This window comes from Mus caroli, unplaced genomic scaffold (assembly GCF_978045245.1).
Source record: "Mus caroli unplaced genomic scaffold, Mus_caroli_1 scaffold_4, whole genome shotgun sequence".
Lineage (NCBI taxonomy): Eukaryota > Metazoa > Chordata > Mammalia > Rodentia > Muridae > Mus > Mus caroli.
The window spans coordinates 128,195,198-128,208,809 of record NW_028227259.1 but is presented as its reverse complement, the minus strand read 5'-3'; the positions used below and the strand labels follow the sequence as shown (position 1 = coordinate 128,208,809).

At 56.3% G+C, this 13,612-nt stretch overlaps 1 protein-coding gene across 1 annotated transcript in view; it reads right to left on the bottom strand.

The window, feature by feature from the left end:
• Positions 1–1,275: 1,275 nt before the first annotated feature.
• Positions 1,276–13,612, bottom strand: part of Hip1r (huntingtin interacting protein 1 related) — a 28,935-nt gene continuing 16,598 nt past the window's right edge. Inside the window, exons 5-32 of the mRNA XM_021162507.2 lie at positions 13,130–13,210; positions 12,637–12,713; positions 12,315–12,376; positions 9,513–9,653; positions 8,587–8,644; positions 8,426–8,501; positions 8,187–8,327; positions 7,982–8,043; positions 7,720–7,792; positions 7,449–7,632; positions 7,271–7,359; positions 7,081–7,197; positions 6,908–7,009; positions 6,509–6,703; positions 5,588–5,735; positions 5,368–5,454; positions 4,893–5,000; positions 4,578–4,714; positions 4,242–4,352; positions 4,088–4,146; positions 3,857–3,887; positions 3,715–3,777; positions 3,406–3,506; positions 3,186–3,291; positions 2,949–3,072; positions 2,805–2,866; positions 2,503–2,709; positions 1,276–2,376 (exon numbers count right to left, since the gene is read on the bottom strand). Of these exons, the coding sequence (XP_021018166.1) occupies positions 2,329–2,376; positions 2,503–2,709; positions 2,805–2,866; positions 2,949–3,072; positions 3,186–3,291; positions 3,406–3,506; positions 3,715–3,777; positions 3,857–3,887; positions 4,088–4,146; positions 4,242–4,352; positions 4,578–4,714; positions 4,893–5,000; positions 5,368–5,454; positions 5,588–5,735; positions 6,509–6,703; positions 6,908–7,009; positions 7,081–7,197; positions 7,271–7,359; positions 7,449–7,632; positions 7,720–7,792; positions 7,982–8,043; positions 8,187–8,327; positions 8,426–8,501; positions 8,587–8,644; positions 9,513–9,653; positions 12,315–12,376; positions 12,637–12,713; positions 13,130–13,210 (2,850 nt within the window). The 3' untranslated portion in view covers positions 1,276–2,328. The remainder of the gene's footprint in view (positions 2,377–2,502; positions 2,710–2,804; positions 2,867–2,948; positions 3,073–3,185; positions 3,292–3,405; positions 3,507–3,714; positions 3,778–3,856; positions 3,888–4,087; positions 4,147–4,241; positions 4,353–4,577; positions 4,715–4,892; positions 5,001–5,367; positions 5,455–5,587; positions 5,736–6,508; positions 6,704–6,907; positions 7,010–7,080; positions 7,198–7,270; positions 7,360–7,448; positions 7,633–7,719; positions 7,793–7,981; positions 8,044–8,186; positions 8,328–8,425; positions 8,502–8,586; positions 8,645–9,512; positions 9,654–12,314; positions 12,377–12,636; positions 12,714–13,129; positions 13,211–13,612) is intronic.

The following is a 13,612-nucleotide window of genomic DNA, read 5'->3' as shown; positions in this document are numbered from 1 at the left end:
CCCAATCCAAGCCGTCCCGTCCTCAGACGCAACCTTATGCTTACACACAGGAGATGCTATTAGGAGGCCATATTAGGAAGAGGGAGGCTTGTCCTGAGAAATCCATTCACCTTGAAAAAGAATCTGATCATCTCTTCCACTGCAGTTGCTAGCTTGTAGGCCCCTCCTGGCGAGTACAATGGGCTTTCTCAGTGGTTTATTTAAAGCAAGCTTTATTGAATAGTGACCAAGAAATGGACTTCATCACGATCACTCCCTGGGACTTCCCAGCTGAACAGCCAAATTCTGAGTCTATGAACTTGGACCTACTGGATCTTCTGCTTGGGTAGAGTGGAACCAGGGAGGGAAATCTCGGTCAATGATGGGGGTGGGCTGACTTCCGAGATAGGACCTTTGAGGTGATTCGTCTCCAGTTCTAGGATGTTAGGTCAGATGGGTCCTTGGATCACTACCTAGTTTGGGCCAATTTTCTCTGGTTTGTAAAAATAAACACTCTTAAGAAAGTGTTCTAAAAGCCGGGCATGGTGGTGCACGCCTTTAATCCCAGCACTCGGGAGGCAGAGGCAGGCGGATTTCTGACTTCGAGGCCAGCCTGGTCTACAAAGTTGAGTTCCAGGACAGCCAGGGCTACACAGAGAAACCCTGTCTCGAAAACAAACAAACAAAGTGTTCTAAAGTTCTGTAAAAACATGATTCAGACCTGGCAGCTGGCTCCATTAGCCTCATGCACTGGAAATCAATTTGCAAAGCACCCTGGTAAGCTGGCACCATCTGGAGAAGGCAGGCTTCACAGTGGGGACCATTCTTGGGTCCTATAAATGCCGAGTGGAGATGAGCCCCCAGTCACCTCTGCTGGGGCTGCAAGTTGAGTGGTGCAGAACTCTCTAGAACACAGAGTATGTGGCATGCAGATCAAGGTCCTAACCCACCGGCTCAGACACTCCAAGTCTGGAAACTGCCCACTGTAGCACATGGTCTCAGATGGTGCACTGGTATTGACTACTGGTGAGACCCTCAGGAGACCACAGGGGTTCCAGGCTGGAACAGCAGGGGCCTCAGTCAGCCTTGAGGAGATGAGAAGAGGGTAATGGCTGGTCCAGCCTATAGTTAAGGATGGCGCATGCTATAGCAATCTAGAGAAAGCCTGGTGCTTGGTGACAGAGCTGCCAGCGGCTCTAGCAAGGCTCAGGTTCCAGTGTCAACTGCAGACACCTACACAGGGCCAAACAAGTGTGTGCATCTCTGGAGAAATGAAGAGTCTGGCAGAGGCCCTCACTAGGGCACTGCTAACAACAGTCAGGGTTTTATTGCCAATGGAACTCAACACAGGGAACACTAGACAGAGCAAAGGAGCCGGCTCCCTCCCAAAGCCCCGGACCTTGGTCCATGGTTGGTAGCCTTCCCAGGGCGCAGGGCACGCAGCTGGAGGGAAGCTGGGCACTTGTCCCAGACCAGCTGCTGGCTTTATTGGTGGCCTGGATATCTCCTACCCCCAGCCACTCCTCCTCAGGCTCAAGAAACACAAATTTATTCAAACTGTCAGGGGCAGGCAAGGCCAGGCCTCCATGTCTGGGCTGCTCCAGCAAGAACTCCTGAGCCTCCAGAAATGTGGGCTATGGCATCTGCTCTTTTTTTTTTTTTTTTAAATAGCTTCTGACTGGCTGAAAGGCCCCAGCTTTAGGAGGCCTGAAATCTACTCATCAAGGTAGGCAATGAACAGCCACACTAGTAGCCAGGAGAACGGAAAACTGCATGGGGGAGGCTGGCTTTGCGGTCACGGGCAGAGACAGCACCTGAGCAGGGGCTGCCCCAGCCATGCTGTTGCCAGGCACCCACACAAAGCCTGGTCTCCTGGGGATCCCAGCACGGATGCCCTAGCACCAGGCCCCCAGGTGATGACACCACCCAGCCTACCTGCTCTCCCTGGCTCAAGGGTCACAGGTCATCCCCTTATCCCTGGTAGCCAGTAGGGACCCTCTTTCTGTTGTTCACTTAAGGCCTCAGACTTTTGAGTCTAGAGACAAGGAGGCTCCTGGCTTATATGGCCTTTTCCCAGTGTGCTGACTAAACTTACGAAGAAAGAAATACCTCGCAGCATTCAGACTATCCCTGATGTCCGCTGCAGATTTGTGGCTCAGGCCTGCTGGGTCCCAGCTGCTCGAGGCAGTTCCTACTTAAGATAAATAGATTCACATCCAGATGAACTGTCCCACAGACTAGGCCCCTTGGGCAGAGTTGGAGGCCTCTCAGAGGCCCCTTGACCACTGCCAGACAGCCACATGAAACCCAGGCACGACCACCAGCCATCCTGCTGAACACCTTAGGGGCCTAGTAGTTCACAAGTTGAGCTGGGTAGACACCATCCTTTTTGTCGAGCTGCAGGGGTCAAAGAGAGGAAGGAGCTCAGTAGATGAGATCAGAAGCCTGTGTATAATCCGAGGGAGCCCTACTCCACCCCTGGCAAGCTCTCCTCCCTCACCCAGCACCAATGCCTCCTGGTACCTGGTTGTCTGTCCTGGGGGCTATGCTGGGTTTCTGGGCCAGCGGTGGCTTCTTAGTAGCCCCACTTCGGGGAGCTGGGCTGGGTCTGCTGGGTTCTTCTTCGCTAGGTGTCCCCATCCCCCCAGCCAGTACATAGTGCTGTTTCCGAAGCTCCCCGAGCCGGACACGCTCTGCCTCTAGTGTCTTCTCCAGTTCCAAGACTCGCACCTGCAGGCCACACAGCCAACTCAGCACTGCTCGTGAGTCCCAGGGTCTTTCCCAGAGATCAGAGCCTGGCAGCGGTGGGCACGAGAGGTACACACCTGAGTCTCCATCTCCTGCTTTTTCAACTTGATGAGGGACAGGCCAGAGAAATCCATGGTGTCTGTGGTCAGGGGAAAGAAGTCAGCAGTGAGTGACCCCTCCCACCAGCTCTGGGAAGCCCCTTTGAATACCAAGGAGCTCACCTCTATCCTCGATCTGCTCCTGGCCGGATTTGGTGGAGGCCACGACGTTGGCAGCCCTCTCGTTGACAGTGCGGGAACACTCCTGCAGGCGGCTCAAATGGGGACTGTTCTTGTTGGCTTTCACCTGCAGGGAGCAGAGCGGGCATGGGTTGGCTGGCTGTAGGCAGCAGGTGAGGGCCCCCAGCCCAGGCACGGCACACGTCAAACCTGGGATGGTAGAGGTCAGCACAGCCTCACCTTTGAGGCTGCCACCAGCTGGGCCGTGCTGGCCGCAATCTCATGGGAGCAGACGATGAGTTCCTCGTATTTGCCCATGTGAAGCACAACCTTGTCGGCTGACTCTCTGTGGGGCCGGGGCCAACCAAGAGTCTGGGTTTCCACATCTTGAACAGTCTGGCAAGCCCCCACAGCCAACCTCAGCACCGTGCCCACCCCACCCACACCTGGGTTGACATACACCAGCTGTGTGGCTCCCCAGCCCACTGCCTTAGAGGCTGAGATGAGGCCTTCAGTCCACCGTGAATTCTTGGCATAAAATTCCTGCTGCGTTGCTGCCCCCTAGTGGCAATGGGAGGAGAAGACAGGACGTTTGGATAGTGCAGGCATATCCCTGAGACCTACCTCCCTGAGGTGTGGGGACTTTTAGCTGTGGCGACAGACCCTCCTGTATGGGGGATGTCATACATAAAGGGGTCAGGGGATCAGAGTTTATTTCTCTTTATGACCGAGCCAGGGAGGCTGCCATACCACAGCACATCTGGCTTACCCTGCCGCTCTCCACAATTTCCTTCTGCAGGCTGGTGGAGGTCATCACCAGGAGCCGGATAGCCTGCCGAGACCAAGATGGGTGTGACTTCCCTGGTGGTCCCGACACAACCCAACCTGGAGTCACTCACCCTCACACTCACCTTCATCAGGTCTGTGCAGGAGTTGAGGATCCTAGGGAGACACAGAGAAGAGAGAAGACAGCTCTGTAGTGTGGCCTTGTCACATCATGCAAGGATCTTCCACACCAGGGCAGGGGACATGCAGTTTGTGTCCAGCCCCTTTCTGGACGGCTGAACAGTCGGGAAGGTCGGATCTCGTGGGCCAGGGAAGCTGCTTCCCGCAGGGGTTTTGGGGATGGAAGTCGTGCTCACCTCTCATTCACCTCCAGTTTCACTCCCGAGCTCTCGTGGCGGGCCTGGCTCATCATGTCCTGTACCCAGTGACAGACATTCCAGGAATATGCTATTTGTCCCTGCTCAGATGCAGCCTTTATCCCCTCAGTTCCCACAGGAACTCAGCCCTCACCTCGATCCTCCGCACAGCGTCCTCAATGGCTGCCGAAGTGGCCGCCATCTCCTTGTCCACCATGGCCCCTAGCTCCTCTTGCCGTACATCCAAGCTCTTAGGCTTCAAGTCCTGAAACGATTGAGTCAGCCATGTAGACTCAACCTCATCAAGGCCCAGGTAAAGGTGTACAAGAGGCAGCAGACGAGGGTGGCAAAGGTGGTGGTGTGTGCAGGTTCGGCCCTATGTACTGAAGCTGCAGCCTGTGAGTGCGCACACCTGCTTAGCCTCCCTCATGGAAAGGACAGAGTCAGCATCCCCTCGGCCCACACTCAGGGCCTCGGTTACATATCTCACCTGGCCCAACTGCAGAATGCCCTGCAGGGGGGTCCGCATCAGGCTGGGTTGAGCCCTTGGTAGCATCGTCTGCTCTTGCAGCTGTCCCACCAGCTCCAGAGCCCGGGCTCCACACTCCCTGCATGTGTCCATCAGGCCTGTTGGGGTGAAGGGAAGGTCTATGAGGGCAGCCTTTTTGCTTAAGAGCCCTGGATAAGGTCCCCACATACGCTGGCCTAGGACTGTCCAAAGGAAGGGCCTTCTTTCCCTTGCACACTGTGAAGACCCTCGTGTGAGACAATGTTGAGCCAGGCCCTACCACCAGCCTCTACTTACGGTCGGCGGGGTCAGTGGGGGCCAGGTGGGAGGTGGCAGCACCATTGACAATGGTGTCCGCAGCCAAATGAGAGAAGCGGGTCAGCGCTGCCACCAGGGCAGAAGCATCTGCAGGTGGATAAGGCCGAGGTTGTGGGTGGGAGCCACAAGATTTTGTGTGGGAACATTAAGGCAAGTGGACCATTTTCTCAGTGAGTCTGGGCTAAGACTCCAGCACCCCAGCCTACGAAGGCAGAGGGGTGCTGAGGTCAGGAGGCAGTGGGTCAGTCACTAAGCAGAGTCAGGGTGACTCCAGGCCCCTGTTCCCTCCACTCAGGCAGATAACCAATGTCAGCCAGTTAACAGGCACAAGGCTCTGAGTCACAACACGGTTCCTGAAGAGGTGCCCATCTCCCCGAGAGCCACACACCAGGCAACTTTGGCTGCAGGAACCCTACAGAAACTACAGGTCCACACCACCTCCAGCTGAACTCACCTTCAGAGGAAGCCAGGTACTGGGTGTGGCCCCGCTCCAGGCCACTCACACTGTCCAGGGCTGCCTGAGCCCGGCTCACCAAGTAGTCTGCAAACACAGAGAAGAAAGTGCAGCCTCAACCCACTGCCGCCTGCTTCTCAGGACTGGGTGACCGGCACAGACATCACTGGGGGATAAGCAGCTGTCTGCACGGAGGCCAGAGGGGCCCCCAATCACACACCTGGGGAGCTGGTGCAGCGGAGGTGCAGGGGGTCGTCCAGCTTGCTCACTGCATCCTGTAGGATGGCCTCTGCCTCAGCGGCTGCGCTTCGCAACACCGCCAACTGTTCATCCAGCAACCTCTGCCGAAGCCCCTGCTCCCGAGACTCCTGATGGGAGGGGAAGGGTTGGGGCAGGACCTTCAGACCCCTCAAGCCCAGGGCTTAACTCCAAGGACTAACTCCTTGGACAGTGACTAACTCCCTCTGGAAGGATGCCCTAGTCTAGCGAGGGGAGAGATTTCTAGGCCACCTCCCTACCTCCCAGGACTTGAGTTACTCATGAGGGGCGGTGGGGACACAAGACAGGACAAACAGTGATAAACAGCCCAGGACCTCAACAGACTTATCTCAAAGGGCCACCGAGCTCACAAAAAGATGTTCAATGGGCTGTCAAGATGGTAAGGGTGCTTCCAACAAACCTGGCAACCTGAGTTCAACCCCTGGGACCCAGAAGGTGGAAGGAGAGAACTGGCTCCTACGGGCTGTCCTCTGACCTCCATGCATAATCCCCCATCCCCCACAACGGTAAATACAACTTTTTTTTTTTTTTAAAAAAAAGGATATTCAGTATCATTAGACAACTAGAAAATGCAAATCAAAATCACAATAAACAACGCTGAGGGACAGAACACACCCAGCACACGGAAGGCTGAGGCAGGAGGACAGCCCTAAGCTTGAGGCCAACCTGGAGCTTTGTACCCCACAGTGAGAAGACAATAAAACATGGTGGAAGGAGGTGGAGAACTGGGGCTTCTCTTTGGAGAGCTGAGTCTGTCCCAGCAATAAAGGGGTGCCAGGCTGAGCCCAGATAACTGACTCGCCCACACCAGAGGGGTGAGCTGCCCGACAAGGAGAAGGTGGCAGGGTGGAGGCCGCCGTACCTTTTCTGCCAGCTGCCCCCGTAGCTCGCCCTTCTCCTGGGAGCTCCGCTGCTGCTCTTGGCTAAGTGCCTCCTCCTTCTCCCGCACCAGGCTCTGAGCGGCCAGCAGCTCTGCCTCACGCTGCCGAACGGCTCCACTCAGGGCTTCCTTCTCCGCGTTCAGTGTGTCCAGCCGTGAGCTCAGCTCTGACCCACTCTGGGAACATGAAACATGTCAACAGCCAGGCCAAACCTACCTGGCCTTACCCCCGAGTTTGCAGCCTACCGCATTGCCTCCCAAGACACTGAGAGCTTCCTGAGGGCCCGCTGCCACCTAAGTATGGCCCAACTGACGGGCAAGCGGACCGACTTGTCCCAGCCTGACCCCAGCAGCAGTGGTGCACCCCTGGCTAGCAGGCACCTGTTCTGTGCGGCTCAGGGCCTCCTGCGCACGGGCCAGCTCTCCTGCCCTGGCCGCCAGCTCTCTCTTGAGCTTCTCCAACTGGTCACTCTGCTCTTCCATCTAGGACAGGCCAGCGTGTCAGTGGGGCAGCGGGGCGGGGAGGGTGGGGGGCCCCCCCACACTGAACACACCTTCATCTCAGACTCACGCTTCACTTGCTCCATCTGGAAGGCCAGCTGCTCCTTTACCCGTGCCACCTCCTCCTGGCTCTGTTGTGTCACTGTCAGCTGCTTGGCCGTGTCTGCGTTCTGGAAGGCAGGGGACGGGTTCTGACTCTGGACCCTGGCCCACAAGCTGCCCTTCCCGAGGCTGGGCACCCACCTTCCTGAGCAGCTCAGCGTGCGTGTTAATGAGTTCGCTGTGTTTCTCTTTCAGCTTGCTGTAGCGTGCTTCCGTGGCACTGGCCTTCCCTGCGGAGAGGTGAGGCTGAGTGGAGTGGGCAGGTAGGGGGGAAGCCACCCCTCACCCTGTTGCTGGGTGCCGCCCCAGAGGTACACACTCTCCGCTTCCTCTCGCAGGCCCTGGTTGCGGGCGCCCTCCAGCTGCAGGGCCTTGAGCTGGGCCAGCTCGTGACGCAGCTGCTCGTTGTCCACCAGGGCCTTCTGCTTCTGCTTGCGTTGCTCCTCCAGCTCTGCCTCCAGGCCATTCACCTGGCCCTTCAGCTGGGAGATGTACCGCTGCGCCTGCAGGGCAGGACCGGGAGGATGGACCCCTGGTCCACCCACGCAGGGACCACCCTCGCAGGGACCACCATGGGCCACGCCCCTCACCTCCATCTTAATCTTCTCCAGCTCAGCACGGAGGGTCTCCACCTCTCTCTTCAAGTTCTCGATCTGGAGGTCCCTGGGGACAGAGATCCTGGGCTCAAGTTCATCAACCAGAAGGTTCCTGACTGCCCAACACCGGATCGCAGATGTCACTAGCAGTGGCTCAGGGCTGGGTTTGTCATTGCTCTATAGGTCCTACCTATGATCTTCCCAGACAGAAGGCCTTTCCTAGCCTCCCTACCCTAACTAGCCCCTGGGGACTCACCTGTCATCCTTCATGGAGCCATTGGGGGGTCCAAAGGTCTGATCAAAGAGGTCAGCCACCACCTGCCATAGCAGAGAACATGGCGCTCTGACCCAGCCGTCTACGCCCTCAAGGGATGGTAGGGGAGGCCCAGTCACCCTACACATGCCCAGTCTTGTGTTTGAAGCCCTTCGGGACATGGGACAGTGGGACATGGGGACCTCACCACTGGCTCCCCAGCAGGGGGCGCACTGCTGATCTCAATTAGGTTCTCAGGCTCCTCTTCCTCGGGCGCCTCCTCGGGAATCACCACCACCGGCTTGATGTGCTCGGCCAGGGCTGAAGCCCGCAGGAAATTGGGAGGTCCCTGTAGGGAGAGTGTTTGGGAGATCCTCAGCTCCCCCCCGCCCCAGGGCCTGCCAGGAGCCAGGGGCTGGTGGGCTGGGAGGTGGCAGGGCCAGGCACCTCAGGCAGCCGCGGGATCTGGATGAGCCTCTTGAAGTACAGCATGTCCGAAGCTCGGCGGAAGAAGTTTTTGAGGCTGCAGGTGGCAAGGGGAGACAGGTCACAGGGGAGCCATCAGCCCTCTTGCCGACCATGCTATAGCACCACTCCCTGGCTGGTACCTGTGGAACTGCTCGTGGAACCGATCCCTGTGGCCTTGCAGGGTGTCTGCCGGGAGACCTGAGGGATGGCACAAGTGTCCAGGACCTCCTCTCTGCACGCCGCTCTGAGGCCTGCTTTCCCTCCCTGACCCACTGGAGAGTAGAGGGGTGACTGTGGCCTGGCCAGTCCACCCTAACTGGGGAGACGAGGCTCCATGGGGTCTCCTCAGCTCTGATGGGAGCCAGACAAGGCGGCACCGAGCAGATAGAGAGATTGTCAGGGCCAAAACTGCCTCCCCAGCACCTGGCTCTGGAGTGGGGCTCTAGGACTGTGGAAGTCGCCCTGAGCCAGCACATGTGACCTGAGGACCTTTTCCAAACACTGGTGACAGCCTTTTCCCTACTGCACCCCAGAAAACATGAGGCCCAGGGAGGGGCCACGGTCCTCTCCTACGGCAGGTGTGCAGAAAGCCATGAAAACGAACAGCTCCACACACGAAGTCTCTGCTTTGGAAAATGGCCACCCCACCCCCAAACACATTATTGGTGTTTTGTTCTTTTTTGGTTTTTGGAGACAGGGTTTCTCTGTGTAGCCCTGGCTGCCCTGGAACCACTTTTGTAGACCAGGCTGGCCTCGAACTCAGAAATCTGCCTGCCTCTGCTTCCTAAGTGCTGGGATTACAGGCATGCGCCACCACGCCCGGCACACATTTATTGGCGTTAACAGGGAAGGGTTTATTGGTTCTCTTTCTAAACTAGTACTCTCTCAGTTCCCCCTCAGTCTTCTCTCTCTCTTTCTCTCTCTCTCTCTCTCTCTCTCTCTCTCTCTCTCTCTCTCTCTCTCTCTCTCGCTCACTTGCTCCCTCCCTCCCTCCCTCTCAGGCCTCTTTCCCTCTCAGCATAGAAGGACACAGGGCCTCCAGGCCCCACCAGGGCTGCACACTCACAGGAGTGCAGCTTGAACATGAGCTTCACTGTGTAGTGGTACAGGTGGCTGCAGTCCTGAATGACCTGGATGAGCGGCGCTAGGCGACACTGGCCAGAAGACATCTGGGACACTGCGATGGCCGTGTTGAGCTGCCGGAAAACTGAGGAAAGGGCGCAGGTGGAAGCCAGCATGAGCGGATGTAGCTGGAGGCCAGCTTGTGGGCAGCCCCACCCAGGTCCACTTTTGTGGCAGCTCAGGCACTAGGGCCCTGGAGTGGGTGAGTGGCCCTCCACTGTGCTGTCAAAACCATGGTGGAGGTTTAGTAATGGCTGGGATTCTAATCTGGGCCTTCAACAGCATCCTCTAGGCTGGGACTAGTGCCCTGTGCTGGGGTCTGCCCCACACTGAGGACAGCCCCCTGGAACAAGGTCAAGGTAGACAGTAAGGCTGGGCTATGCTCTCAATAAGCTCTAGGCAGGGAGGGTTTTCTAGAACCCTTGGCCAGGGTGAGTTGGGGACAGGCACTGAAGGACAGGAATGCCTGCTCCACATTCCAGGGCCGTAAACTCACACTGTACCTCAGAGACGGAACAAGCTTAGGGCACCAGAGAGGTGGCTCAGTGCTCACCACCAAATCTGATGACCTGTACGGTACATGAAGAGGGACAGACTCCTTTAAGTTACCCTCTGACCTCCACACATGTGCCATGGCACAGGCATGTACACACACACACTAAATTAAAATGTAGTCCATCTATTTTAAAATACTGTCACTCCGACCAAGCATGTTAGTGCAAACCTATAATCTGCTCAGAAAACTGAGGCAGGAGGATTGAGCTCAAGGCCAAACTTCTACAAAGCAAGACCTTGTCTCAAAAACAACCAAAGCGGCTGGAGAGGGGGCTCAGGGACAGCTGTGCAGGCCTCTTCCTGAAGACCTGAGTTCTGTTTCCCAACACGCACACAGCCTCACAACTAACCCATAACTCTGGTGCCAGAGGGTTTGATGCCCTCTTCTGGCTTCTACAGGTACCAGGCATAGACATGGTACACAGATGTACATGCAGGCCAAACACCATACCATACGGGTTTGGTTTTTTGGTTTTCTTAAAAAGACTCACTGTAATAGCCCATCGCGTAGCTGTGGAGACTGGCTAGCGTCTGTTCCAGGTCACAGCCTTGAACACAGGCTTTGGGAACCCCAAGTGACCTGATACCTCACTTGTCCTGGAGACCCTGACAATCAGGCCTTGTATCAGAACTCCAAAGAGGGACGGACAAAGGACAAACACGAGGCTGCCTTCCCTGGCCAGCATCTTCTCTGGGGCAGAGAGGGGAATGACAAAGAGCGGGCGGTGAGCCAGGCCGGGAGAGCAGCCAGGCCCCATGTGGGGCCGACCTGAGTGGTGCCAGAAGCCAGAAGCCCCTTGGTCTGGCCATGCCTGGGGGGCGGGGAGAGCTGTCTGCAAGGATGGAAGCCATACTAGGGTTTTGTTTCTTTGTTTGGTTTTGGCTTTTTTGTCTTGGGGTATGTGTGTGTGTGTGCGTGTGCATGTGTGTGTAACTCTGGTTTTGTTCTGTGCCCTTCCTTTCTCCTTTCCTCTGCCCCTGGCTCCTCCCCAGAGTGTCGCCCACCCACCCCACCCCCCCACATGCTAGGCAAGCACTTCATTATTTAGGTGCAGCCCTGGCTAATTGAGACCAGCTTGGTCTCAAACTCAGATATCTGATTGATTTTTTTCTCTTAAGCACCAGGATTAAGGGCATGTGCTACCAAACCCAGACCTCTTATTTAAAGTTTTCTTTCCTTTATTTTCTATGTATAGGTGTTTTGCCTGTGCACCACATGCCTGCAATGCCCTCAAAGACCAGAAGAGGGTATCGGATTCCCTAAAACTGGACAGTTAGGACCAGCCGCAGAGCCACTCTCCAGCCCTACTCACTTTTGAGACTGGGTCTCATTAAGCTCCCCAGGTTGACCTTGAACTCACTCTAGCTCAAGCAGGCCTCAAATTCATGATTCTCCTGCCTCAGCCTTCTGAGGCACATCTCTCTTAAGAGCCTTGCACTCCCATTGAAGGCAGTGTGGTGGCCTGGGTCCAGCTGCACTACTGGGCCACACCCCTGGTGACCTGCTGTTTTGTCCTACTCCTGGACAGGCTCCACGCTGGCCTCTCACCCACCAGAGCCACAGGCCCAGACCCAGGGTTCAGAGTGGCGGTCCTGCCTCTTCCCAATTCCCTGTTTTTCCTTAAAAAGGCTGTGCCTTGGGCTTCACCATGGCCAGCAGTGAGTCACAGCAGTTATTTTGAAGGTACAGCCCAGAACAATCACCTCCCAGGCCCTCAGAGGTTTCCTGTCCAGCGGCTGCCAGTTCTTTGGCTGGACAGTCTGACAGGACCGTGAAGCATTTCAGAACACACAGTAGGAAATGTTAGCTATGTTTTCTCTCCTGGAGAGTAGTGCAGTGCAGAGGCCAGGCAGGAGCCTAGAGGGTCCTCCATGGGGCACACCCCACCCTCAGCACCCAGGGTCCCATAGTGGCCTTCATGTGCCATATCCTGGACGCACGCAGGGTCTTGAGGAAGGGAAGTCTCTGCTTGTGCTCTGGAGGTGCCATGAGGCCCCTTTCTGTCTTGGAGGGAGAGGGACCCCAAGGAAGAGGTGCACATAAGATCTGGGTTACTGTGGATGCTCTATCAGGAGAATCACTCGCCCAGTGTGAGTGGGGCCCAGGTTTCACCCCAACAGCAGGAAAGACAAGTGAAAATCCAGCCTGCCCACCAGTGCCTTCACAGCCTGACATGAGTGACTTGCTCACCTGCCTCAGAAAGCTTCAGTTCACAGTCCATGTAGTCAAACATCTCCACGGTGAGCTGAAAACTAGGAGAAAAGATGGGGATGCAAAGGGCAGCGGGGTACACCCACACATTCCCCAAGGGCAGCAGGGCACACCCACACAATCCCCGAGACCCCTTAGGAACAGGAAGCAAACTCCATCAGGCAGAAACATGGAGTACCCGATAAACCCCTTCACCCACAGCCTGACCCCCTGGGGGTCATGACCTTCAGCCCTGTGGTCTCACTTGACATGGTCCCCGGTAGGCAGGCACTTGGGGGAAACTGAGGCTGCACAGACTCACATGTTGTTGACGTCAGTTCCCGCCGCCTTCTCCAACACCTCATCCGTTACCTCCAGGCCTGCAGGAAACTGGGGGTGCTGCAGAAACAGCCCCCATGCAGCCTCATTGAGCAGCCACACACGGATCCCATCCCTGCTCCTGACAGCTCCCATGAGAAGGGGAGTCGCCAGGGAGGTTTCCCAATCCCCTCATTCTGTGATTCCAGCTTCTCTAGTTAAGCCGAAGGGGCCGACAGAAATCCTGAGGCTGAGGCAGGGGCAGCCTGACCAGGACTGACGGGCAAGGCCACTGGAGCACACACAGGCTGGCATCTGCATTGGATTTATGCAAACACGGAGACAGCCCCATGATTTCCTGCCAGTCTTCCTAGCCTCCACGGCAAGTGGACAGAGCATGGATGGACAGGTGCCATCCAACCCCCTCTATGCCCCAGGATGTCACAGAGAGAAGAGCCTCCCAGTCCCGTAGTCCATGATTGCTCAGGGAAGACTACCTTAAGGTGGAAGGAGATCTTAGTCAGCAACAGTTTGGTATAGATATTCACCAGGTGTCCATACTGGTCACGAAGGTGGCCCTGTGGGGATGGGAGCCCTGTGTGAGGTCACTGTCAAGAACACACCTAGGAATCCCAAGGATTGAGCATGTGCCCAGACAGGGAGAATAGAGGTGGGAAGAGAAGCAGGCCTTTCTTCCACAAATCAGTCACTCACTCGCTCAACAAACATTTCCTGCTAACCTTCATCAATCTCATTACTCTGTCTCTAGCTCCCCTCCTTAATGTCATTCCTTGTCACTCTTGCCAGAGAAAGTCTTGTGAGAGGCAAAGAGAGCCCTTTGTCGGGGCAACAGGCCAGTTCTGAGCAGGGCACTTTACTAAAGAGCTGGTGGCAGCCTGGGGAGGTGCATTCTGGTCTGCACACAGCTTCCCGGCTCCCTCTTGCAAAAAAAAAAAAAAAAACACATCATGGTTTGTGGC